Below are 21,427 nucleotides of genomic sequence, written 5' to 3'. Positions count from 1 at the left end.
GAGAGAATGTGTCTTATTCGTAGAATAACAAAATGGTTTGGGTTGGGGGAACCTTAAACCTCATCTTTTTCCAACCCTCCCTGCCACAGGCAGGGACACGTTCCACCGGACCAGCTGTGGTCATGATCTGAAGGTTTTTTTGTTCTTAGCTATATATAAACCTCGCACAGTCCAAGTCAGTGAAAATGCTGTCATTGATGTAATGGACTCTTCCCAAGTTGAGTGGATTTACAGGAGTCGGTATTTTGATGGTGGGCATGCTCCTATCAGTAAAAATATTTAATTCTGTATGTGTAGAACTTACTGTCATATTAAAACTCTTTTTGAAGACACCTTAAGTACCTTTGAAGAGTGTTCTCAGTTTCTGCTTTGTCTTCCAAACTGAAGAAAACCTTCTCTTGACAAGCAGCTACTTCTTGCTGCAGATACAGCCTTAAAGCTGAATCCTCACCTCCAGACAACTAATGCTTCATTGCCACGGACAAATGCTGTCTTTATCTTCATTAATTAAACTTAATGCATATTTTATGATATTTGACTGGAGACATTTGGGATAGTGACAGTTCTGATTTTTACGTAAATCGCAGAGAATAAGTTTTGAAGTGCTTTGTCTTGCAATAAAATTCTGTTACTGCAAATATTACTAAGCATGAAGGCTGTACATCTGTACTTATGCAGTGCTTCTGCCTAGTGCAGTTTAAAGTGCAATACAATATAGCAAGTAATTCCAATATATTTCTTAGAAAAGCTTATAGAGCTTGGTTGCACTGAACAGTAACCCCTAACAGAATACTTAAATCTATACCCTAAGTATATATTAAATAAGACGGGCAATAACTCCAGTGTCTTAGGAATTAAATTTGCCAAATATCTTGTTGGATCATTGCCTGGTATTTAGTGTGTGGCTACTTACTTGTAAGGCTTCAGTTTACTGTTCCAGAGACCTTAACAGTGTAGCATGCTGCATGTGGTGAAGGTAGGACAGGAGCTTCTTTACAGATGCTGTTTGGGTTACCATGGTCCAACATTGGTAATTCTTGAGCTTCAGAAGAAGTGAGGTCTTGGAAGTTGTTGCTGGCTTCCACCCCAACTGCCTGTCTTGTGCTGGTTTGTGTAATGAAATGAAGATGAAGCTTTCACGTGTTATCTAAGTAGGCATCCTATTGCTTCTTCTACCTTTTGCTGGCAAACTAGACAGAAGTATCCCAGGCTTGCTTATCTGCCGTCTTGATTAAACGAATAATCTGGCAGATGTTCAGGAAAACAACAAAACTGAGAATAAGCACTTAGTGTGTTTTAAAAAGCTTTCCAGAAGAAACTGGACTGATTCTGTTTTTCTTAATGCGAATGTTCAAAATAAATGCTTTAGATTTTTACTTTTTTGGTAATTTTAAATAAGCAGCTGCTAGTCTCTTGGACAAAAGGTTTATTTTTGTTGTAATTAACCTTTCAGTTTCTTGTCCAATAACAAATGGAATAATATTAGTCTTTAACATTTCCAGTACAGGGTGTACATATCAGTGATGAGATTTTAGGGATTAGAACACAATTTTCACACTGGGTTTTCAGTAAAAACTGAAGGTTTTTAAAAGTAAAAACAAGGTTGTAAAGCAAAACCTGAAGCTCAACAATGTTACTATACATGTTCAAAAAACTAAGCAAATAAAAGCTCATTTATATTCTTGTCTGATTAGCACAATCAGAACTTATTGATGCTAAAATGAGCCAGATTTCCATAACTATAAACAGAATATTAAAATATAGCTATCTAATGTAGCATGATGGGGTTTTTTATGTCGTGGACGGGAAAATAATAGTTACAACTTTCTTGTTGACTTTTTAGGAGTCTTAAAGTCAAAAGTATTTCATGTCTTTTGGCTGGAAAGTAAACCTTTTTCTAGATAAGTGCTGCTGTGCCTCTCTTGGAAGAAAAGTAGAAGATGACATAGAGGTAAATATGTTTGTGCTTGACTATCCTTTACTTTTGTATAGTCGAGGGTCAGACATTTGGGAACTGAGAAGTGTGTGGAGAAACATTTGAACATACAAAACACTTTATCTGAACCAGCCACTACAGTTATTTGCAATGCTTTAATCCAGCTGAGGGGAAGAGAAAGTGTTAGTGAAGTAGGGGAGGTGTGTGGTATCTTTATGCATGATATGTGAAGTAAGGAACTCACTATGTTGAAGCCTACTGGATGTTACCCTGTGACGTAAAATATGAAAGCTGAAACAGCTTCATGCAATGGGTGTCGGTTTTAAGGAGACCTGTATTCCAGTTATAATGACTGTGACCTTGTGCCAGGTAGCTAATTTCCATTCAGATTGCCAGGAATAAGCATATTGACACTTGACAAGGTTTTTCTTTTGTGCAGTCACAAGAGTCTGTGTGAAGAGTCACAAACCTGAGACTGTGGTGGCCTTAATATGCATCAAGGTTTGCTTCTGTCTCTAAAGTGACATTTTGTTAAGAAGTACGAAGTGAGGAATCGGTGGATTAGCATCACTTTTGTTTAGCAGAGGCAGTGGGGTATGTCAGGAGCTTAATTTAGGAAGGCAGAGCACTTCACAACTCCTGTGCCACTCCTCCACCATTATAGACTGGAGAGGCTTGAAATGCCACCTTGTCCCCAGCCCACTGTGAATCTTGCCTTATACATAAGGCACTTTGTAAAATAATTCACTGCATCTTGGGGTGCTCTGCAGCAAGAGGCAAAGGACTGCAAGGAAATCATAGTGTCAATTTGCCTTTGGTGGTGATTGTGCGAAGAGAACTTCACAGTGTTTTAAACATGAATTAAAAGCATCACAATTTGCATAGTCCAGGGTAATTAGTGTATATTTTATCGTGGTTCATTATACAACTATTTATAACTCTGAAAGCTATATAGAAAATCCCCAAGTAGTTCAATGTTCGGTACAGGTATGGATTCTCCCATACTTCAGAGGTGGCAGACAAAGGTGTTGGTAAACAACTGAATGGCAAATTTTATTGTTGAAGATAACAGGCAAATTATGGCACTATCAGCTTTAGTACCAAATATAGGATTTTATTCACACTGATGTGAATATACCCCAACATAAATCTCGCAGTGGCATCTTAAATCTGCTCGTTGGTCATTTTTAGGAGACCTTCACATAGCTTGGAAGAGCTGACGTGCAACTGAAAACTGATCTTTTAAAGCTCTGCTGTATGTTTGAGACATTTTTTAGCTAGTTCATTGGAGATTATTTTCTGGTCTTTATGTTGCCAGAGATCATCCATTGGTAGAGACTTTATAAATTGGGTCTTTGAAGTTTTCATCACATTTCTCATTTTTAAGTTTCACTGTGTAGGGAGATCATATGTTATTTAATGAGTCAAGGCAGCTATGGGGATGTGTAATGGAAGGAAATACATTTCCCCTACGCTTTTCAAAATGCCAAGAAGCATCCTGTATCAACAGCTTAAAAATGAGACAAATTCATTCCTTCCTGCAATGTTCTGTGCTAGCTGGGAAGTGAATCCAGCAACCTCTGATAAGAGACAGTGGGTTTTGAGATAAACTACTGACATAAATGGTGCCTTGACTTCTTTTTTTGGGGGGGGGAGGTTGAGGGAGAATGACAGCTCTTTCTGCCCTCAGAATTTATAAGAATTGCCTCTGATTCAGTTGTGGAGGCGAATATCTGAATTTACTTACTAGCCCATATAAAATTTTCTTTCAGACCACACACTAAAAGGAAATTACATGGCTTAAATCTATTTTTAATGTATATTTTATATATAAAATCAAAAGATTAATCCTTAATTCTGGATCTACATCCATAGCATTGGTGCAGAGTGGGCATATTTCAGCTTTTTAAAGTTTGAGTGAGTGCTGGTAGTGGACAACATACTGGAAATTACTGCTTCTGATTTGTAAAGTTTTTTGAATCTTAACATGAATTATGGTATTCTGTAAATTAGTGTCTGAGGAGAAAATGCAATTATGTAAAAGCAAAGAGTAAATGAGGGAGAAAAAAAACAATGTTTCATAACCTCACCTTTTGGCTTGACAGTTTCAATTCCATTGGAGTTCGCTCCAGGTCTCATCCTTTTATGTTGGATTAAGTAACAGTTTTTGTCTTATTCCCATAGCAACCTTATCTCTCTCTCTCTCTTTATTTTTTTTTCTTTCATTTTTTCATTTCTGATGTAAATCTGCTTGTCGCTTACTATCTTTCAAAGCTTGTGCATGAATAGCTTGTGAAGGAGGGGAGTGTGTGGTGAGGAGGGAGCAGAGACTTTCTGGCACAGGAAATAAGGGAAAGAATGTTTTGGAGAGAGAGATATCTCTCTATAAAAATCTTTTTAACTCAGAGATTTTTATTACATCATTTTTCAGTGTAGTTTTTCATGAAGACTAAAACTTACTCAGTTTTAGTAGGTTGTCTGGGCAAAATTCTTTCAGGAAGTCAAAGGCCAACCTACAAGTCCAGCCAAAAATATAGATTTAATGACAAGCAACTTTATGGTTTATGTAACAAAAGAAAACTGCCACTTTCAGTGAAGAAAAGTCTTAACATGCTACCATTTTGCTCTTCTTTTAACTTGGAAGACATTTGGGTGCAAGCAGAGGTTTACCTGGGTGCTGTGTTAACCCCGGCTTTATGCCCAGCCCTTCTGTCTATTGGTCCATAACTGGTGGTCCAAAGCTTCATAGCTGGGAATATGATGGCCTGGGACAGGTCTTTTAATCCTCCTTATCACACCAGGTGAGAGTTTAAAACCAGTGTGTACAAAAGTGTTCACATCCTCTGTTAGCTGCATCCATTTGCCATTGTAAGACACTCTGTGAGGTTGAAAAAAAGCAGCTGTTGCTTCATCTACGTACATCTTTCTCATATTACATATTTCACTTGATTAGACTTGCTTAATATGTGTCTGAACTGAAGTGCAACAGAAGATAGTTATGTAAATTGATCTGAATCAAAATGTCTTCTTCTATAACTGTAATGGAAGTACTTTTAACTCTCTGCTACCTCAGTTCTAGCAGTGACAGCATACTGTGAACCAGAGATGCAGCCCAGTTGCATCAGCGTTAGTACTGACACAAAGAAAGAAGGGTCTTCTGGAGCTCCAGTTTTGCATGCAGCTTGATATTTGCCTGATTTTGCTTGTCCACCAGCTTCTATTAATTACTGCCAGGGTCCCGCTGAGAGCTGCTTTGCTACCAAACTTCTTGTGTGCATTCAAAACTGTGTTATTGTCAGTAGGTGAGGAATGTTTATTACTCCATTCATGTTTCATCCTTGTAATCCATCTTGCTCATTTCTCTAAAGTATCTACATTTTGGCAATAATTATTTGTAACTTAATAATTCTGCTAACTTAGATTTTCTTCAGAGAGAAATACTTTTAAAACCTAAAAGCTTTTTTTCAGTCACACAATATACATAAAGATTAAACCAATATGTTCCATTCTATTTTTAGATATTTAGACTTTATGCCTGAATTCTGAAATCTTTTTAATGGGAGCCTTTTGAAATGCTTAGAATTTCTATAAGTAACTGAGGCATTTCTTGCATGCCTCCATGTCCAGTAAAGCTCTAAACAAAAATGTTTTCTTTTAATTCAGGCCTTATTTTATTTGTCATAATTGGCCTAATGGGGTCTTATTAGCCCATTTAGCATTCTACAGGTAACGCTAAGATAATGCTTAAACACATGTATATTACGTTAACACTCCATTGAGGGCCTGATCTAAAGCCCATTGGCATTGATAGGAATGTTTGGTAGGAATTTGATGCTTTGATCTTTCAATTGTAGCTTTACAACTTAAAAAAATCCATCATAAAAAACATTTCAGTTAACATAAACTCATCTGTGTTATCTGTGTCCTACTTCATTCTTCATGGCTAAAGCTATTGGGTTTGGGGCCTCCTCAAACTGAATAAATATTTAAAATAGTAATTCTGAAAGCATAGTATAGCAACAAGGTCTGATATAGAAAGAACAGCGTTGATAAAAGATATATAACCGGCGTAGTTGTCTTGTGATGTAACGAATAACACTAGCACTAAATGAATATATAAATATGTAGTAAACTCTGAGTGTAAGTAACCCATGGCTGCAATACAATAAATGTCAGACTTAGGAGGGATTGAGAATAGCTATTTAAATGTCTTTACTGTGTATCTTATTACTTTGCATATACTTTTTCAGGGCTCCAGTTTTGCTCCCAGCTGCCTACCTTGCTCCTGATGTTTACTGTTGAAATAGCTACTTGTTAAGCAAAGCAGGTTATCTTAATACCGAAGCAATGGAACTAGCAGAACTCCTATTAGACTGCATTGCTTCTGCCTTTATCTTTGTATTGATAATATATTTATGTAAGTGTTCTAGTAGAACGTGGTAGCAAGAGGCGACAGAGAGCACAGGCTGTGAATTGTGAGGAGTCTCATTTAATACCCAAGGAAATTCTCGTTGCTTGCAAGAGGTGCAGTACCTGTTCTTTATTTTCCTGTTATTACCTCTCAACCCTGTGCAGTGAGAGATCTTCTGTCTTATATTTTTTTTTAATGAAACTGTATTTTTTCAGCCCATGGCTGCTTATTAAATTGTAGTTCATGATACACTTTTGAGGTTTACATCACTCTATGTGGAGCAACTTGGCTTAGGCTGGAGATCAATCTGCACACAGGGCATCTGTCACTTAATGATTCTGCTTAGATACCAACAACACGATTTGAGATCCCACTGTGTTTTGGGGGTTCTCTCCTTATGTACCTGTGTCAGTACTTGTTCTTCCAAATAGCATAGCAGAACAGATAGCTGTTTCTGGGCAGTTGTTTTTGTTCACTCCCACAGTTTCTGTTGTTGAGTGGTCTGATGCTGAGTGTATTAATCTGTGCAGTTGCTTGCTCAGGTGTAATCCCTTGTTCAGCCACATTTATTCATCCATTGAAGGATGTGCACATTGGTACATCATGGCATATTAAAGGTTTACAGCTGCCTGCCACAGCTGTCATCTCTTTGACCCTTCAGTAAACTAACAGTCTTCTACATAATTTTGCTTTCATTCAAGTGTAATGCCATTACTGCGGAGGCAGACAGAAAGCAATTCTCTAAAGAACTTGTCCCGTTCCCTCCTCTTCCGTGGAGGTTAATGTGCTCAAATGATCCCTGCATTTTCTTTTTTTCACTCTCTCGCTGCAAGAAGAGTAAAAGCGAAGGTATTCTGGATAATCTGTGCTACCTTTAGGGGAGTGGAGTACGCTGGAAGGATGCACTCAACAGTTAAGTGGAAGCTCTCTTTGCCACTTGAATTTCAAATGCCTTCATTTGTTTGTTTCTTTTTCCCTCCCCCCATTTGTTTTCACTTTTATTTTTGTAGCTTTTTACTAAAAGGTTATGCAAATTTCTGTCTAATATCTCTTACCATAGAAATAAGCAAGCAAAAATCTCTTTACTCAAAGCCATCTAAACCACTTTTAAATATTAATGGTGTATGAGAATAACTGAAGACTTTGGTATAATCAGTGTTTTGTCCATAAACATTTGTCATTTACAGGTGGTACCATTTCAAAAAGCAAGCACAGGCACATATCCTCTCAACTTTATATTAATGTTTGCATTATATTAGCACTTTGCAGGCAGTGTGGGTTGCCTTGTGATCTTGCAGAGCTGATAGAAAGAGCTCGTAGATGATGGGCTGTCTAGGGACATCTATTCAAAACCTGGCATGTCGGGCAGCAGCTATCATGTCAGTGAGTGCAGTTTCTCTTTATGAACTTACGGTTGTTAACGTCAAATGATTTGTATTTTCCTCATGCTTTTATATTGATTGCTTCTTCTGTATGTACTGCTTATTTTACCCAGTAATGAAGTTAAACAATCAAATGGGTCTGTGATTTTTATTGGGTTTCTTGGTTTAGAGACTGGATCTCCACTGCCACAGCTTCTCATCAACTCTCTGAATTCTGGTTTGCGATTAGCTAGTAGGCTTCCTCACTGGTTCCCCATGTACCAAAGAGGTACAATGCTTTTAATTATTAATGATCTGATAATAGCTGCTGTGTTTTGCATTTCCTTATCAATTGCTCACACTTCTTTAAGTGCAGCTATTTCTGAACCTCTTATTTCTTTCTAGTTTTATATCATATTATTTTCAGCAGAATTTTTTTCTTTTGAACGTTCAGTTTTTTTGGTTAGCAGAATCTAGCATTTTTCTCCTCAGGATTTCATAACTTCAGCTCTTAATAATATATGCTATGCTCTTATTTACCCTTTCTGTATAACTGTTTTTCACTTCCATTTAAAAGTAACTGTAGCTTCTGTTTAAGCCATTGCTGTCTTACCCATTTTGTATTTTCTCTTAGCTTTTCCGATGGGGTTTTAATTGGAATTACTATCTAGGTTCTTTTAAAACCCTGTTTGCCTGATAATAAATCCTCTTTTACTGAAAAAAATGTCTAGAGATTCCAATTCTGAGCTTTATGTCTAAACTGGGACCTAAACATACTTCCAGACTCCAATATTTACTGACTATAGCAAGGCTAAAATCAATTTCTTGCATCCCAGTGTCTGTGAGAAGATGATGTTGGTCTAGGAGGCTGGAAAAAGGCTGCTATGCATCCCAACTTGTTTTCAGCTGAAAGCCAGACGCTTAGCCATACTGTAGTACGTGTCTGCCACACACCCTGAATTGCATTGATTTGTCACTATACAAGGTGTCCAAGCGATCATTAGAGTGAGTTCTTACCACAAATCATTGCTTTATGTAATGAGTTTAATTTATTCCCAGTCAGGCTTGCAAGGGTCTCCAGTTCTATCTTCAGACAACACAGTATCAGATACCAGTTCATTCTGAGCAAGATCGAATGTGATTTTATCATCCATTCACCCTCTGCTTAATTGCATAATGATTGTTTTCTTTGCTTTTATAAACCAAAGCATGGGATTATTTGTCTGCATGGGGATTATACTACATTGGGTTGGTTGGTTTGTTTGTTTGCTGCCTTTTTTTTCCTTTAATGTGTGTCTGTACTGTATCTGGGTCAAAACAATGATTAATGTTGGAAGAGAGGTTTTGTACCTGGCATGTGTACTGAAAAGGCCATTCTGATTTTACAGAGGATATGAGGGGCCAAAGTAAATGTGTGCAGAGCTAATGAATTTTTGTCTTAATTGCAGACTTTGTCTATAGTTCAGGTTAGTCTGAAGAGTGTGTTTGTGTAGCTGGGTAAGAGTGGTTCTTCACTAGGATAAAAGGTAGTGCTTACAGTACTTCAGGTTTGAGGAAAATCAGCTATGCTATAGGTATTCATGTCTTTGTGAAGTGCAGTACAGTTTTACTCCATAACCCTTGTATGAAGCCCTTATCCAGCATGCACTAACTTACAGCTTCTTTTGAACTGTCTGGATTTTTAACGCTAACTTGAGTTTATCTGGCTCCAGCCTTTGGGTTTGTCTTACCTAAGAAATGATACCAAGAGAAACCCCTATGAATATGCAGTAGGCAGGTGAAGAGGCAGAGTGCTGCTGATGGCCTCTGCAGAGCCAGCACTGGCATGCAGGTCCTGGTGGTGTTTACTCCTCCAGGGTGCCTTCACTCTAAATGATTTCTTTTATTGACTGCTGTGAGTCTGTTGATAGGAAGGTACAAATGTAAGCAAGTTGCTTATAGTGAAATCATATTTCAGCATCTCTAAGTAGGGCTGCTGCAGTGAGTCTTGCTGTGCGTGTTGGAGCAACTGCTAGTTGCAGCTGCTTGTTGTTCCTTTAAATATCCTACCAGGAGCACATAGCCAGTCCTCAGCAAGAGCTGCCATGCACTCTGCCTGCTGTAGCTTGCCATACGTGCAAAATAATTTGACACCTTCTGCTGAATATCCAGACTTGAAAACTAATTAAATATACTCAGCAACATTGAAAGGAGAGGAGAGGTTTCCACGTAAGACAAGAAACTGGCTGCTGTAATAGCAGGAAAAACTCTGGTACAAATCATCAACTTGCTGTTCTGAGCAGCTCCAAAATGAGACCAGATGGGCTTTAGGCTACTTTGGTTGGATTGACTTTTAGTATTTGCTATTTAAGAAACACTATCATTTTCTGCTTCCTGAAGTTTCCTAGCTTCACTGCAGCATCTTTTTCCCTGTGTACCTTACATACAGGTAAGAAAACCCATTTCTAGGTCTTCCTCTCCATTTGAAGTTGTACTATGGGGATATGTCCAAACTCTGGATTGCTCCCCTTGCAACAAATTGTTGCTATTTTGCTGTAACATTCACCTAATGGAATCTGGCATCACTACTGAGATCAGATCTATCTTGAAATCCATTTGGATTACAAGTAAAAGGAGGAGATAGAAGAGTTTAATTGATTGTAATTAATATCATGACCACAAATGAGGGATGGGTGGAGTGAGCTTTACAAGACTGGGCATAAAAGAATATTAAGAAAAATTGAGGAACGTGCTGAGCCTAAGTTTTGGTAGGAGTTGAGGAGACTGGAACTGGTAGGGAGCAGGGATTGAAGGGAAGCTACTGGGGAGAGGGGACAGGATGGAGGTGTTGTGGTTCCTACATGTTTCCCCATTCCTCACATCTCAAGTGAAAGCATCCCAGATCCTATGAGAAACCATGACATTGGGACTGGAGACCCTGGACCAGGTGGATCCAGGGTTCTGGGTGGCTGCTTCATGGATACCTGCATTGAAACATTCCTGGTGGCTTCTCTCCTAATGGCAGGGGCACATGCCTCCCCAGTGCCTTTCCCAGCAGCATGTCCCCAGCCAGGAGGGACCAACCCATGTTCCTACCTAAGCCATCAGTGCTGAAATCTTACTGCGTGCGGCTATTTGGATAGGGTTTTTTTGGCCGGTATATATGAGCTGAGACAACCTTAATTCTGGCATTTTCTAGTGGTAAATAATTGAGTTTGCAACTTTGATATGTTCTTTTAACGTTATTAGGGAGTATAGAGCAATATGTTTGCACAAGAATACCGAATTAGATTATGCAGTGGATTTTGTCTTTTCATTAAGTTTTTTAAAAGCTTATGCATGTGCACGAGGTGTAGATATGGCTTCATTGAGAGCTTAGTCATTTGGCTTTCATCTTCAGCATTCAAGAAATTATTCTGCCACTTGGACTGCACAATGTCCTGTCTCCTGAAGGGAATTTTATCTTTCATTTCTGCATGTTTATGTGAACCTGGCAAATTTTTATTGTTTTAAACATCTCTGCTGTCAGCATCACAATGGTGTGGGTTTTGTTTAATTTTTTCCTGCCTTATCTGCAGCAGAAAATACCAGTTTTCCTTGTCAGCTGCAAATGACATCGTGGTAAGTAATGCATTTCACTGCATCCCTGTCCCCTGGAGTCTGTAAGGAAAGCAACCTCAGACCATCTGCTTTAGCCACTCCTGGCTACAGTGAAGGAAATGAACAGAATATATTCTGGTTTGCTTTGATGTGCTCCTGAACATCCATTAGGCTACAACTTTAGTGTGGCTGTACGGTGCATGGATAAGAAATAGATCATTTTTCTTATCTATCCTGTCCTCCTGAGCCTGTTAATGTAGTCTAATCCTAGCTAGTAACCCAAGAGATTTATAGTCATAAATGTTTGCAGCAATTTTCCAGGATCTGTTTTATGCTGTGGCAATGTCTTTGTTACATATTGCTGCAGTTGTAGTGGAGCACCCAAGGAAGAGTGTATTATATCCTTGTGCAGAAATATTAGATTTGAACATCAAGGAAGCAATTAATGTCAGTATTATGTGCTATATTCAGGATACTAAGACTGAATTATTTTATTTGTCAAATGTGAAAATTCACTTACCTCTTTCATAAAATTGTGATGTGAACACTTAATACACTAAAATAACTGTTCTTCCTGTATGTGAACCAGGCAAATGTGCTCCCATGAAAATGTATTACTTCTGCTTCTGCCTCTGCATTTTTCATCTACCAGGAATTCGGATAATAAAGTTAAAAGTTTTAATTTGCTCAGAGTTCCTCTGTAAGTATTGTTCTTGATACAATATTAATTTCTGTCCTTGCACCCTATCCTCTCCATGGCTTACTTCAAGGAGGTTATTGAAATTACTTACGTAGATCTAGTTGTCTTCTCTAAGATCCCTTGTATTTGTTTTATTAAACTAAAGGGGTGTGATGTACCTGAGAACCCCCCCTGATTTTAGCATGAGAAACACTCTACTGGACAGCTATTCACATAAAACCAGATCTGTTGGTGTTAGCTTTTCAGGATTCCCAACTTTAATTTAAATATAGCTGGAGCTAGAAATAAAACCCATCAGATTCTGGCATGGTACAGGTGACTTCAGTAGGGCAGGTCATGGGTTAAGATTTGCTCTCATCTAGGCAAATGACTCTGGTATTGGACATGCCTGGTAGCTGAAAGCTTTGGAGAGGCTGGTCCTCAAAGAGGTGGTCCACTTCCAGGCTATGAAAACTGGAAGTTCACTCTGGAGAGCTGGAGCAGCTCCATAAAGGTGGTATAGTTTCCTCCAGAGGATGTGTTTTTAATTAGTTGTGTTAGAGATAAGGGCACTCATGTTTGCAGCTGTATATAAACTTGTGCATTTCATATTATTTTGCTTAACCTAGGTAGGACACATTTTGATGGGAATTACAAACATTGTGAAGGTCTGTGCATACTGGGGTTTTATGCTGACTAACAAGCTAGAGTATTTTTAGGTGTGAAGTAGCAGCTGTGGTAAGACATCTGTTGATAGGACACTTAGTCATCTGCTGTATCTGTTATTTGTCATCATTACATCTGTTACAGTCCACATGGCCCTAATCAAAGCAGTGGGCATTTTGCCAGGTGCTCCATACAAAGTGAGATGGGGAAAATGACAGATTTTGGTTGCCTATATCCTGGCAATACTTTCTGATGACAACCCAGCGATATTCTGTGATACCTGTGGGAGAATCCATCCATTTCTTTAAGGAAGGTGGCTGTCTTTGGAAAGGTAAAGGAGTGAAGTAAGTAGCAGGACAAAAAAGTCCTGCTGTTGTCAGCATGTTCCCAGTGCTTCAAAACTGAACTGTTACAGGATGGATTTTATTGATTTATTTATTTATAGAGGGAAGTCTTCTTGGAAGCACTGCCACTTATTAAATAACTAGACAAACCTTTAGGTAATTAGACCTAGATCTGGCAAAACAGCCATCAGTTTACCTATTAAAACATGAATAACCTGGTGTTTTTCAGCATTGAACCTGCTTTGTGGTCAGGAGTGGTTAGTAATGGAGCTGCTTTGTAGCCTGCCAGGGTATTCTTAGGGTTTGTTTTAGGCAAGTATTAGGGGGAAAGGAATCTGTGTTGCATTTGGGAACTTGGCTGTGACATAATTTCCTTGAGCAAACATCCTACCCTCCTGGGATATTTCTCAAATTATTTGAATTGCTTTGTTCAGTGCTGTGTTTGCCTGGAGTTGAGTGGCAATTCCCAGATAGTATGAATTTATGGAAGGCATATTTGTGGAAATACCTATTGGAGAATGTTTTTGTTTCAAAACACACATTTCCCTTGTATAACACTCTTTTTTTTTTTTTTTTCCCAGTTCTGTTCAGGTCATTTTTGCCAGTGCAAAGCAAGTTTAAAAAAAGAATTCCCTGCTCATCAGATGTTAACGTTCATGCTATTCATGTTCCTTTAGTGCTTTTTTTCCTCTGCTGTCTCTGGTCTCTTCCCTCAGTTCCTCACAACCCACAAAAGCACTCTGATACATCTGTGCCAGTTTCTTGTTAGCTTTTCCTATTTGTTTTTATACAACACAGGCTTTATTGTGTGACTTTCAAATGATTCTTGTTTAATTGCTATAAGACTGGTTTTCTTTTTTTGCTGTACCCCAAGTGATTTAAGAGAAGGGGAAGAGCTTAAAAGTGTTGAAAGTTCTTGGTGCTGTTCCCTGTAAAGGGCTCCAGCAGCCCCTTAAGCCCTGAGTGATTCACTTGTTAGATTTCTGCTGTTCATGCAATGGAAACAACCTGCAGGGTCTCTTCCTTTACCTGCATTCTCTATGTAGAAGTTTATTGCATTTTATTGACAATATTTCTATGGATGTGAGAACACAGTCTTGGATGGGCTTTGCTGAATGAGATTAGTGTCGTGTGAGCAGAGACAGGAGCAGTATTTCAAACTAAAAACTTGGTTGTCTAAGTAGTAGGTTGTGAATAAAACATGCCTCGAGGGTGGGAGGTTGTTTCTGCTTGCCCTGTTCTGGAGCTTTTGGGGCTTAGAATGCCTCTGACATCCTTGGCTGTAGGCACAGGGCAGTGCTGCTGGCTGTGGGCTGCAGAAGTATGTTCCCCTTTCCACAATGGGGTTTTAAAAATATGCTGCACTGTGTGTGTGTAACCTGCTGTACTGTTGCCTTCATATGGATAAAAAATGTCATTCCATAAAATGGAAGTTCAGCAGTGTGTCACAGCATTAAGAGATTTTGTAGAGGTTACTGTGAAATGATATGATTTCACTGCAACACAAGCCTGACAACAGTGAAACTGTGGAGATGCTTCCCCAGTAGTCAGTGAATTTCTTCTCCAGTGACAAATCACCCTCATTCCTTGCGTGCTTTAATTAATGTTCACTTTTGCATTGTTAATATTTTTCTCCTCTCTACCTCCAGCAACTGATGATTACAGAGATAATTCTTGGTCTTATCCCTCCCTCCCAACCTAGCATGATTCCCCTGGGCTTGATCTGAAGCTCAGGGAAAGCAGCAGAAAGTCTCACTTGCTTCATGTGAGCTCTGTTTTCTCCAAGCTCTCTGTGTCTGCAGGCAATGTGCTGGGGTTAACAGGCCACGTATTCCAACTATTCTGTTGAGGGGATACATGTATTTTTAGGAAACTTATAATTATGCCAAGTATACATTCAGTTTCTGGTATTTGTCTAAAGTAGTATAAAAATAAATAGCCATGGAATTGCTTCTGTATAGCTAATTTGGGGAGGTAGAACAGTGGGGAAGAAGATTTCTTATACATATATGCAATTTAGGTGATGGTGAAGAAACAAATTTGTCTTACTCTGTTTTCTCCAGAAGTTGTCATTACCAAGGTAGCTATTACAGCACACTGAGGCTGTTATGTTTTCGTAAGCGCCGAGAGACTGGTATTTAATTTCTTTTTAATAATGTGACTTTTACCAGGGTGAGCGGGTTGTGAATTAGTACTTCATTATGTGCTGACATCAAACTAAGTCCCTACATCAGAATCGTCTATTCAGTAAAACAGTTAAGAATTGGTTGTCTGACTCATTGAACATCCTACCAGTGCGGAATTATACATAAAGTATGTTTAACAAATTTGGCTGCTTCTAATAATAATGAGTCTAATGAAGTAATTAAATGAATATTTTAGTGGCTCTTGGGACAATTATATTTGTAGAGCATGAACCCTTGTTCTGAGATTATCAATACATGGTCAGATTGCTAATAAACATATGTTGACCATACATATCAATTGATGTAAGTGCAGTAAGATACTTGTCATTGGGCTTCAAGTTGGAAACCTACCGAGTCCTATTTCTCTCCATGGAGTGAATGTGTCATATGCAGTACTTAAACAACAAGCAAATAATTAGAAGCTGGTATATTTTTAGTAGCTTCTACTACTCCTTTGAAGACCCTATGTAGAGATACGTGTAACTAGGGGTAGAACATCATGCAGGTTGCTTGGGAAATGTGATACAATTCAGTGTTGCCACAAGCTGTGAGTCATGAATCTGGAGCAGCTTTGTAATCAAAGCTTCTCTGGATTTTTCATAACAGGGTATTCTGTGCATAGACCTTTTCAAAGCATAGACATAATATTTGATCTGATCTTGTGTGATCCATTTGCTTACCTTCCTTGATTATACAAGATTACAGAAGCCAGAAATGTTCTAGAAGGTACTTGCAGTGAACTGCAGTGATTGCAGTCAGCAGGCGTGCATTCTGCAGATGAAGAGTTGTTTTTAATTCTTTCTCACATGTTGATGTCAGACAAGAACAAGGTCTGTTTTACCTTGCACAGATGCTCTATGTAATGTATTCTTTTCCTCTCCTAAATTCACAAACCTGTATCTCTTAATTGTAATGAGTATCATGTGAACTTCTAAATGCTTCTGTTCCAAATACATAAAATGGGTATAACAGGATATGATGCCAATGTTACTGTTACTCTATATTTCAGAATGGTTCTTAGCATTGTGCTTGAGACTTAACTTACAAAATGGAAGGGGAGAACCTACTGAAATATCTGGTTTTCATATCCTTGCTGTTTGTGTGTGCAAGGACACGTTTATTGCTCTCCTTCTTGGCCAAAATGAAAGACTTTTCAATAAAGCTGAGCTACATTTTCTTGCTCCCATTTTACTGCAATGGCATGTGTATTTCGGTTGATGTAACTTTATGTACTTGGTACTAAAGAAATGAGGCAAATATGCAACGGAAGGGAGAAGAAGATGCTTTTTCAGGCGTCAGGAAATTCTAAGTTGCTAATTTTAAACTTTCTTCTATATGGTAAACTATAACCAGGCAATAAAACTACTTAATTTACAAATTACACAGTTCTGGACTGGTTCTAAATTGGATGTATTGTTTTTTTCTTTTCCTCCTTGTGTAGTCAGGTATTTGTAACATTTTTACCAAAATAATTTCAGTGTTATGATTAGAGACTTTGCCAGGTAAAGTAGTTATCCAGTTGCTCTTTTCCTATCAGAATGGCAGCGCTTGAGATGAAATTTGCAAGCAAGAAGTAAAAAAAAATGTAGGCAAGAGAAACTAATAAAAAAGCTTTATTTAAGTGACCAGTTTGAGAAAGTAGATGAAATCTTAAACATCTGGTAAGACACTTCATGTATATGTGTGTGTGTATATGTGTGTGTATATATATATGGTTTTGCCTTTCTATTTCAAACAAAACAATGGGTTATTGCTACCCCTTGGGGTGCTGGAAAACAAATTCTGTTGTCACTCATCACTTCTCAAAGCTATCTTCTATTCTGTTCTTATCCTCATCCTTTGTTTCCAGTTTTATCTATTAAGACATTTCAGCAGAGTAAGAGCCTCTTGATTTCAGAGATATAAATCCATCTCTGAAAAGTAAACAGTCATTTCCATTATTTGCCCACCTTTTGTGGCATTTTATTTACCCTGTCAGTTTTCTGATAACTTAATGTTCCTTCCCAATGATTTCATGTAATACCAAGTTTTGTTAGAAGATACAGCACTACTCCCTGGTGTTACTGCAGTTAGAACACTGGCTTTAATAGTAAAAAAATACAAGAAAAAAAAAACCCAGAACCAAATAATTTCTTCTGCTATTCTACCAAACACAACTGGCTTTGGCCCATAGTATGCTACAAAGATGCCTGAAAATCAGACTAGAATCTTGCATGTAAGCAGCAAGTACTTTCCAAGGTCAGAGGTTTGGGCTTTGCTGTATAGTGCTAGTAGAGAATTAACTCTTATTATTTTGCATGGTGATTGTTAGTTATTTTCAGAGTGGTGCCAGACAATATGTCAAGAGAATATACAAGTATATAAATGAATTAAGTGATGATATTTCTGCAGCTGCATGATTAGTCTGGTACTTGCACTGATCTAGAAGGTAGGATGGAGAGCTTCCTGCTAATTAGTGAAAAATTACTCTTTCATTGTAGCATAGCTCATATTCTTAATTTTCTGATGGATTTTGCATTGCTGCTTGCTTCCCAAAAAGCTATTCCCCTGTGACAGCAGTCTTCATCTGCAATCAGTGATTAATAACTTCTGCAGTACAACATTGCAACAGATCAAACTGCAGAGCTGTGGTTGGTCCCACCGAGTACCTACAGGATAATAAGGATATGTCTTTCTGAATGCCTCAGCATGTTCATAGGTCACATCACTTCTGGAGGTGCTCCCAGCCCAATCCCATCCTGCTCATACAGTGTGTCGGGCAGCACAAACACATCTGTGTTTCTGAAGGTCTATATTTGCAGTAAATGAGCACATGTGATTAGAAACCAGTGATATGAATAATTCCATTTTAATTACAGAGATTACAGGTGTGTTACGCAAGATTTATGGCTCGCAGTGGTTGTGAGGTGAGGGGACAAAATCTGGGCGCAGTTCGTTGTGTATGTAAAATGGGATTTTTTTTCTTTTTATCAATTTTGAAGTCCAAACTGCATAGCTGTTTTCATCCTAATATAGAACAGTGTGTGTCCTCTGGGACACTGTCAGCTCTTGGTACTTCCTTTCCTGACTCAGGGGAATTGTGTTGGGTGGGTAATCAATCTGTATTGTTATGGAGGGCAGAGAAAAGGATGCTTAAGGGCCTGAAACAAATTGCAGGGCATGCTATTTTGATCTGGTGAAATCAGTTTGGCTGTGGTTGTATGTGACCTCCACAACACGTCCAGCAGAAGGTTCACAATTTATTCTGTGCATGAAAAGGTAAACCCTGATACCTACCCGCAAAGAAATTTAGTGGGAAAGCTGAAAATAGCGTTTTTAAGAAACCTTCTTATGAGCTTTATGTGCAGTAGCAAAGACTAATACAGCAACATCTTATTGCAGCATTAAATGTATTTTTTTTAAATGAAGCACTGAAATTCTAATTGCTCTTGTTCAGTTTTCTGAGTGTAACAGCTGTTGCTTTTCAATATTAAAAGATACTGTATTTTGGGAAATAGCTAATGTTGGTCAATTCACTACTTCTCTTATGCTTGGCTATAAAGGCAACCTTATTTTAAAGCTATGTGTTAGTGTCCTTTAAAAGGTTATAAACAGACACTTTTTAGATTTTCTTCTCTTTGGTTTTATTATAAAAATAAGTGGTTTCTTCATGGAAAAATCTTAAGTGTAAAACCTTGATCTCTGTTTGTATTGCATGCCACATCTAACTTAATTCAGGGCTATAATGAGGCCATACTTTCTTGGATCTTGAGTCACCAGTTAAAAGGAAAGTTAATATAGATTTGTGATAAAATAGTTGCCTTTTTACACACGGTAGTGTTTCCCCTCTTACACAGCTTAAAGTGATCATAGAACACCTAGAGCCAGACAGAGCAGAGCACTGTTTAGTACATTGATGTGCAAAGTCCATGCATTCACAGAGTTTAGCAATGTTATGGGGATTAGGCTGCAGGGAGATGGTCGAGGGTTTTCTGTTTTAAAAGACATAAATACGGTTCCTGAATGGCTGTGGTATTAGTGTTATTTTACGGTTGGCTATGGGAGCTCAGTAGGCTCGTGATGCTATTTTCATCAGAGCCTTCATTTTGGAAGAAACAGTGGCTTATGGACCTATTATTAAGTTACGCTTATGACTCCTTCTTCATTATCAAAATTAGAATAGCATAAGCCTAGTGTAAGAACAAAATTCTCCATACTATCTGTTCAGTCATGCTCTTATAAATTAGTTGACTTCAATCCTAATTCAGTCATCCTCCCTTGTGTTGATCAGTAATTTCTTTTGCAACCGGTCCGCTGAAATTGCTGAATTTAGTGGCATACAAAGAGAGGATTCTGGGATTTGAGAACTGGAAGCTCCTGTAGATTTAAGTCTTTTCTGTTTCCTAATATCCACTTCACCTTTTTTTCAAAAACAGATCTTGAAAACTCCAGGACAAAAATGAGAAGCGCCGTGTCAGTTCGAGAGGGGCAGGGAGTCGTGCTGCTCTGCGGACCACCCCCTCGGACAGGAGGTAAGGACATTCCAGGCTTTGTGCTTCAACCAGAATGGATTGACTGTAAAGTGGAATATCTCCCTGGAAATGCAGAAGAGAGATCTTTCAGAGAGAGCAAGAATGGAATCTGGTTTTTGAAGTAAATACAGAGAAGAAAAATAAAACCGAAAGAGGGGAAGGGAAGTACTTAAGAGGATTTACTTATATCTTGAAATGTGTTCTAGTCTGTAGTAATTCTTGTGCACTTAACATGTCTGATTTTTATGATATTTCTAGTAATTAATTGAGTTTTAAATTCTGCCCAGTCACAGCTACCAAGCCTCAATGAATCTGTTTTTTTTCTACGTCTAGACAATTGCAAAGAGTAGATTGTTGTCTTTAATTAGGCCAGTATCTGCCTGTGTTCTTGCAATCAAGATGTTTCTTAGTGTAATGTAATGATGCTGGCATAATTTAAAACACTGCTGTCTTGAGGGGGGTGACAAAACTGCCTATGTGGGTACTTGCTGGACCAGAAATTGCCCACACACTTTATCATTCATTCTGCATCTCCAGTCTTTGACTAATTGCTATTGAGCCTCAAGTAATATTTGAAAGGAACTAGGTTTATTTGTTTTTAATTGATGTGGAGTCTCATTATTGAAGGGCTGTGATGTTAAAACATTAGATTTGATTGCAAAGACAAGGTAATATAAGCTAAACATTGAATAGAATTATATAGGTATTGTGGCCTCTTAAATTTGGCAGAGTCCAGGCAGACACAGCTATAAAGTGGCAATTTTACAACTGTCTGAGCTTGCAGAATTTTTCTTTCTCTAAACTGATACATACTCTTAAATCATCTTTATAGCCCTGCAACAGCTTTGTCTTTTCAGTTGCTGAGAAAATGGGTCATTCTCCCAACTATCTATAAGAATTAGAATGATTGAATTTTGCTTTGTGCAGTTTAAAGATCATATTGCCGCAGCCTTTCGTATACTTGCATCTCTTGCATGGGTATACACCCAGAGGTGACTGCCAAACTGACTACAACTTTGCCTGTCTCTGGCAATGTTTAAGTTTGAAGTGTTGAACAGGAGGTGATATAAAACATGCTCACATTGCGAAGAACAGTGGTTTAAATCAACACGTGGAAGAGGTGAGAATTTATTTTGCAGTCAGCAGATGGGGTATGATTGACACCCCCACACTGTGTTACTTGTGCAAAAAAAGGAGAGAGCTGAGGGCTCCCTGAGTTATCAAGTGGAACTGGGGGTTGCTACCAGAATTATTTAAGGTCCTTGGATTCGTTGAAGGAATGGAGGATTAACCAGTAAAGTTTTCAGGAGACGTGGGGCCATTTCTTCACTGAAATATACCTACAGCAGTGACATCAGACATAGAATGCCTTCAGATCTGGTGTGGTAAAATGCAGGTTGGTGAGCCTTAGATGAAATATCTATTCATTAGGCAAAGCTAGTTTGTTAGGAATAGCAGGAATGGTTTAGGAACAGCTGACCTGGCCTGAGGGCTGTGCAGCCCTTTCCAGAGCCTTGATCAGATTCTTTTTCTTTGATTCTCTATTTGTTGAATGGAACTATTGAATAATTTCAGACAATACTAATTGTAAAAACCTTCTCAAATACTTTGTTTTCTCTTCCCCTTTAGCCTCCAAAATATTGTTCTTTAATATTCTGTCATGTTCATGCAATTTCTAAGTTCTTGCTAGCTTAATTGCACTTACGTTTTATATTCTTAATAAGAAGTCTTCAAGTAAAAATGGATTAAATTGG

General features: G+C 38.3%; 1 protein-coding gene across 1 annotated transcript in view; it reads left to right on the top strand.

Moving 5' to 3' along the window:
* The window catches only part of LOC101874698 (contactin-3), a 103,384-nt gene that overhangs the window by 35,393 nt on the left and 46,564 nt on the right, over positions 1–21,427 (top strand). The window contains exon 3 of the mRNA XM_034066541.1: positions 19,578–19,673. Within this exon, the coding sequence (XP_033922432.1) occupies positions 19,578–19,673 (96 nt within the window). The remainder of the gene's footprint in view (positions 1–19,577; positions 19,674–21,427) is intronic.

Source organism: Melopsittacus undulatus, chromosome 9, assembly GCF_012275295.1.
Source record: "Melopsittacus undulatus isolate bMelUnd1 chromosome 9, bMelUnd1.mat.Z, whole genome shotgun sequence".
Classification (NCBI taxonomy): Eukaryota; Metazoa; Chordata; class Aves; order Psittaciformes; family Psittaculidae; genus Melopsittacus; species Melopsittacus undulatus.
The sequence above is the reverse complement of the archived record's forward strand: the minus strand, read 5'-3'. Positions and strand labels throughout refer to the sequence as shown.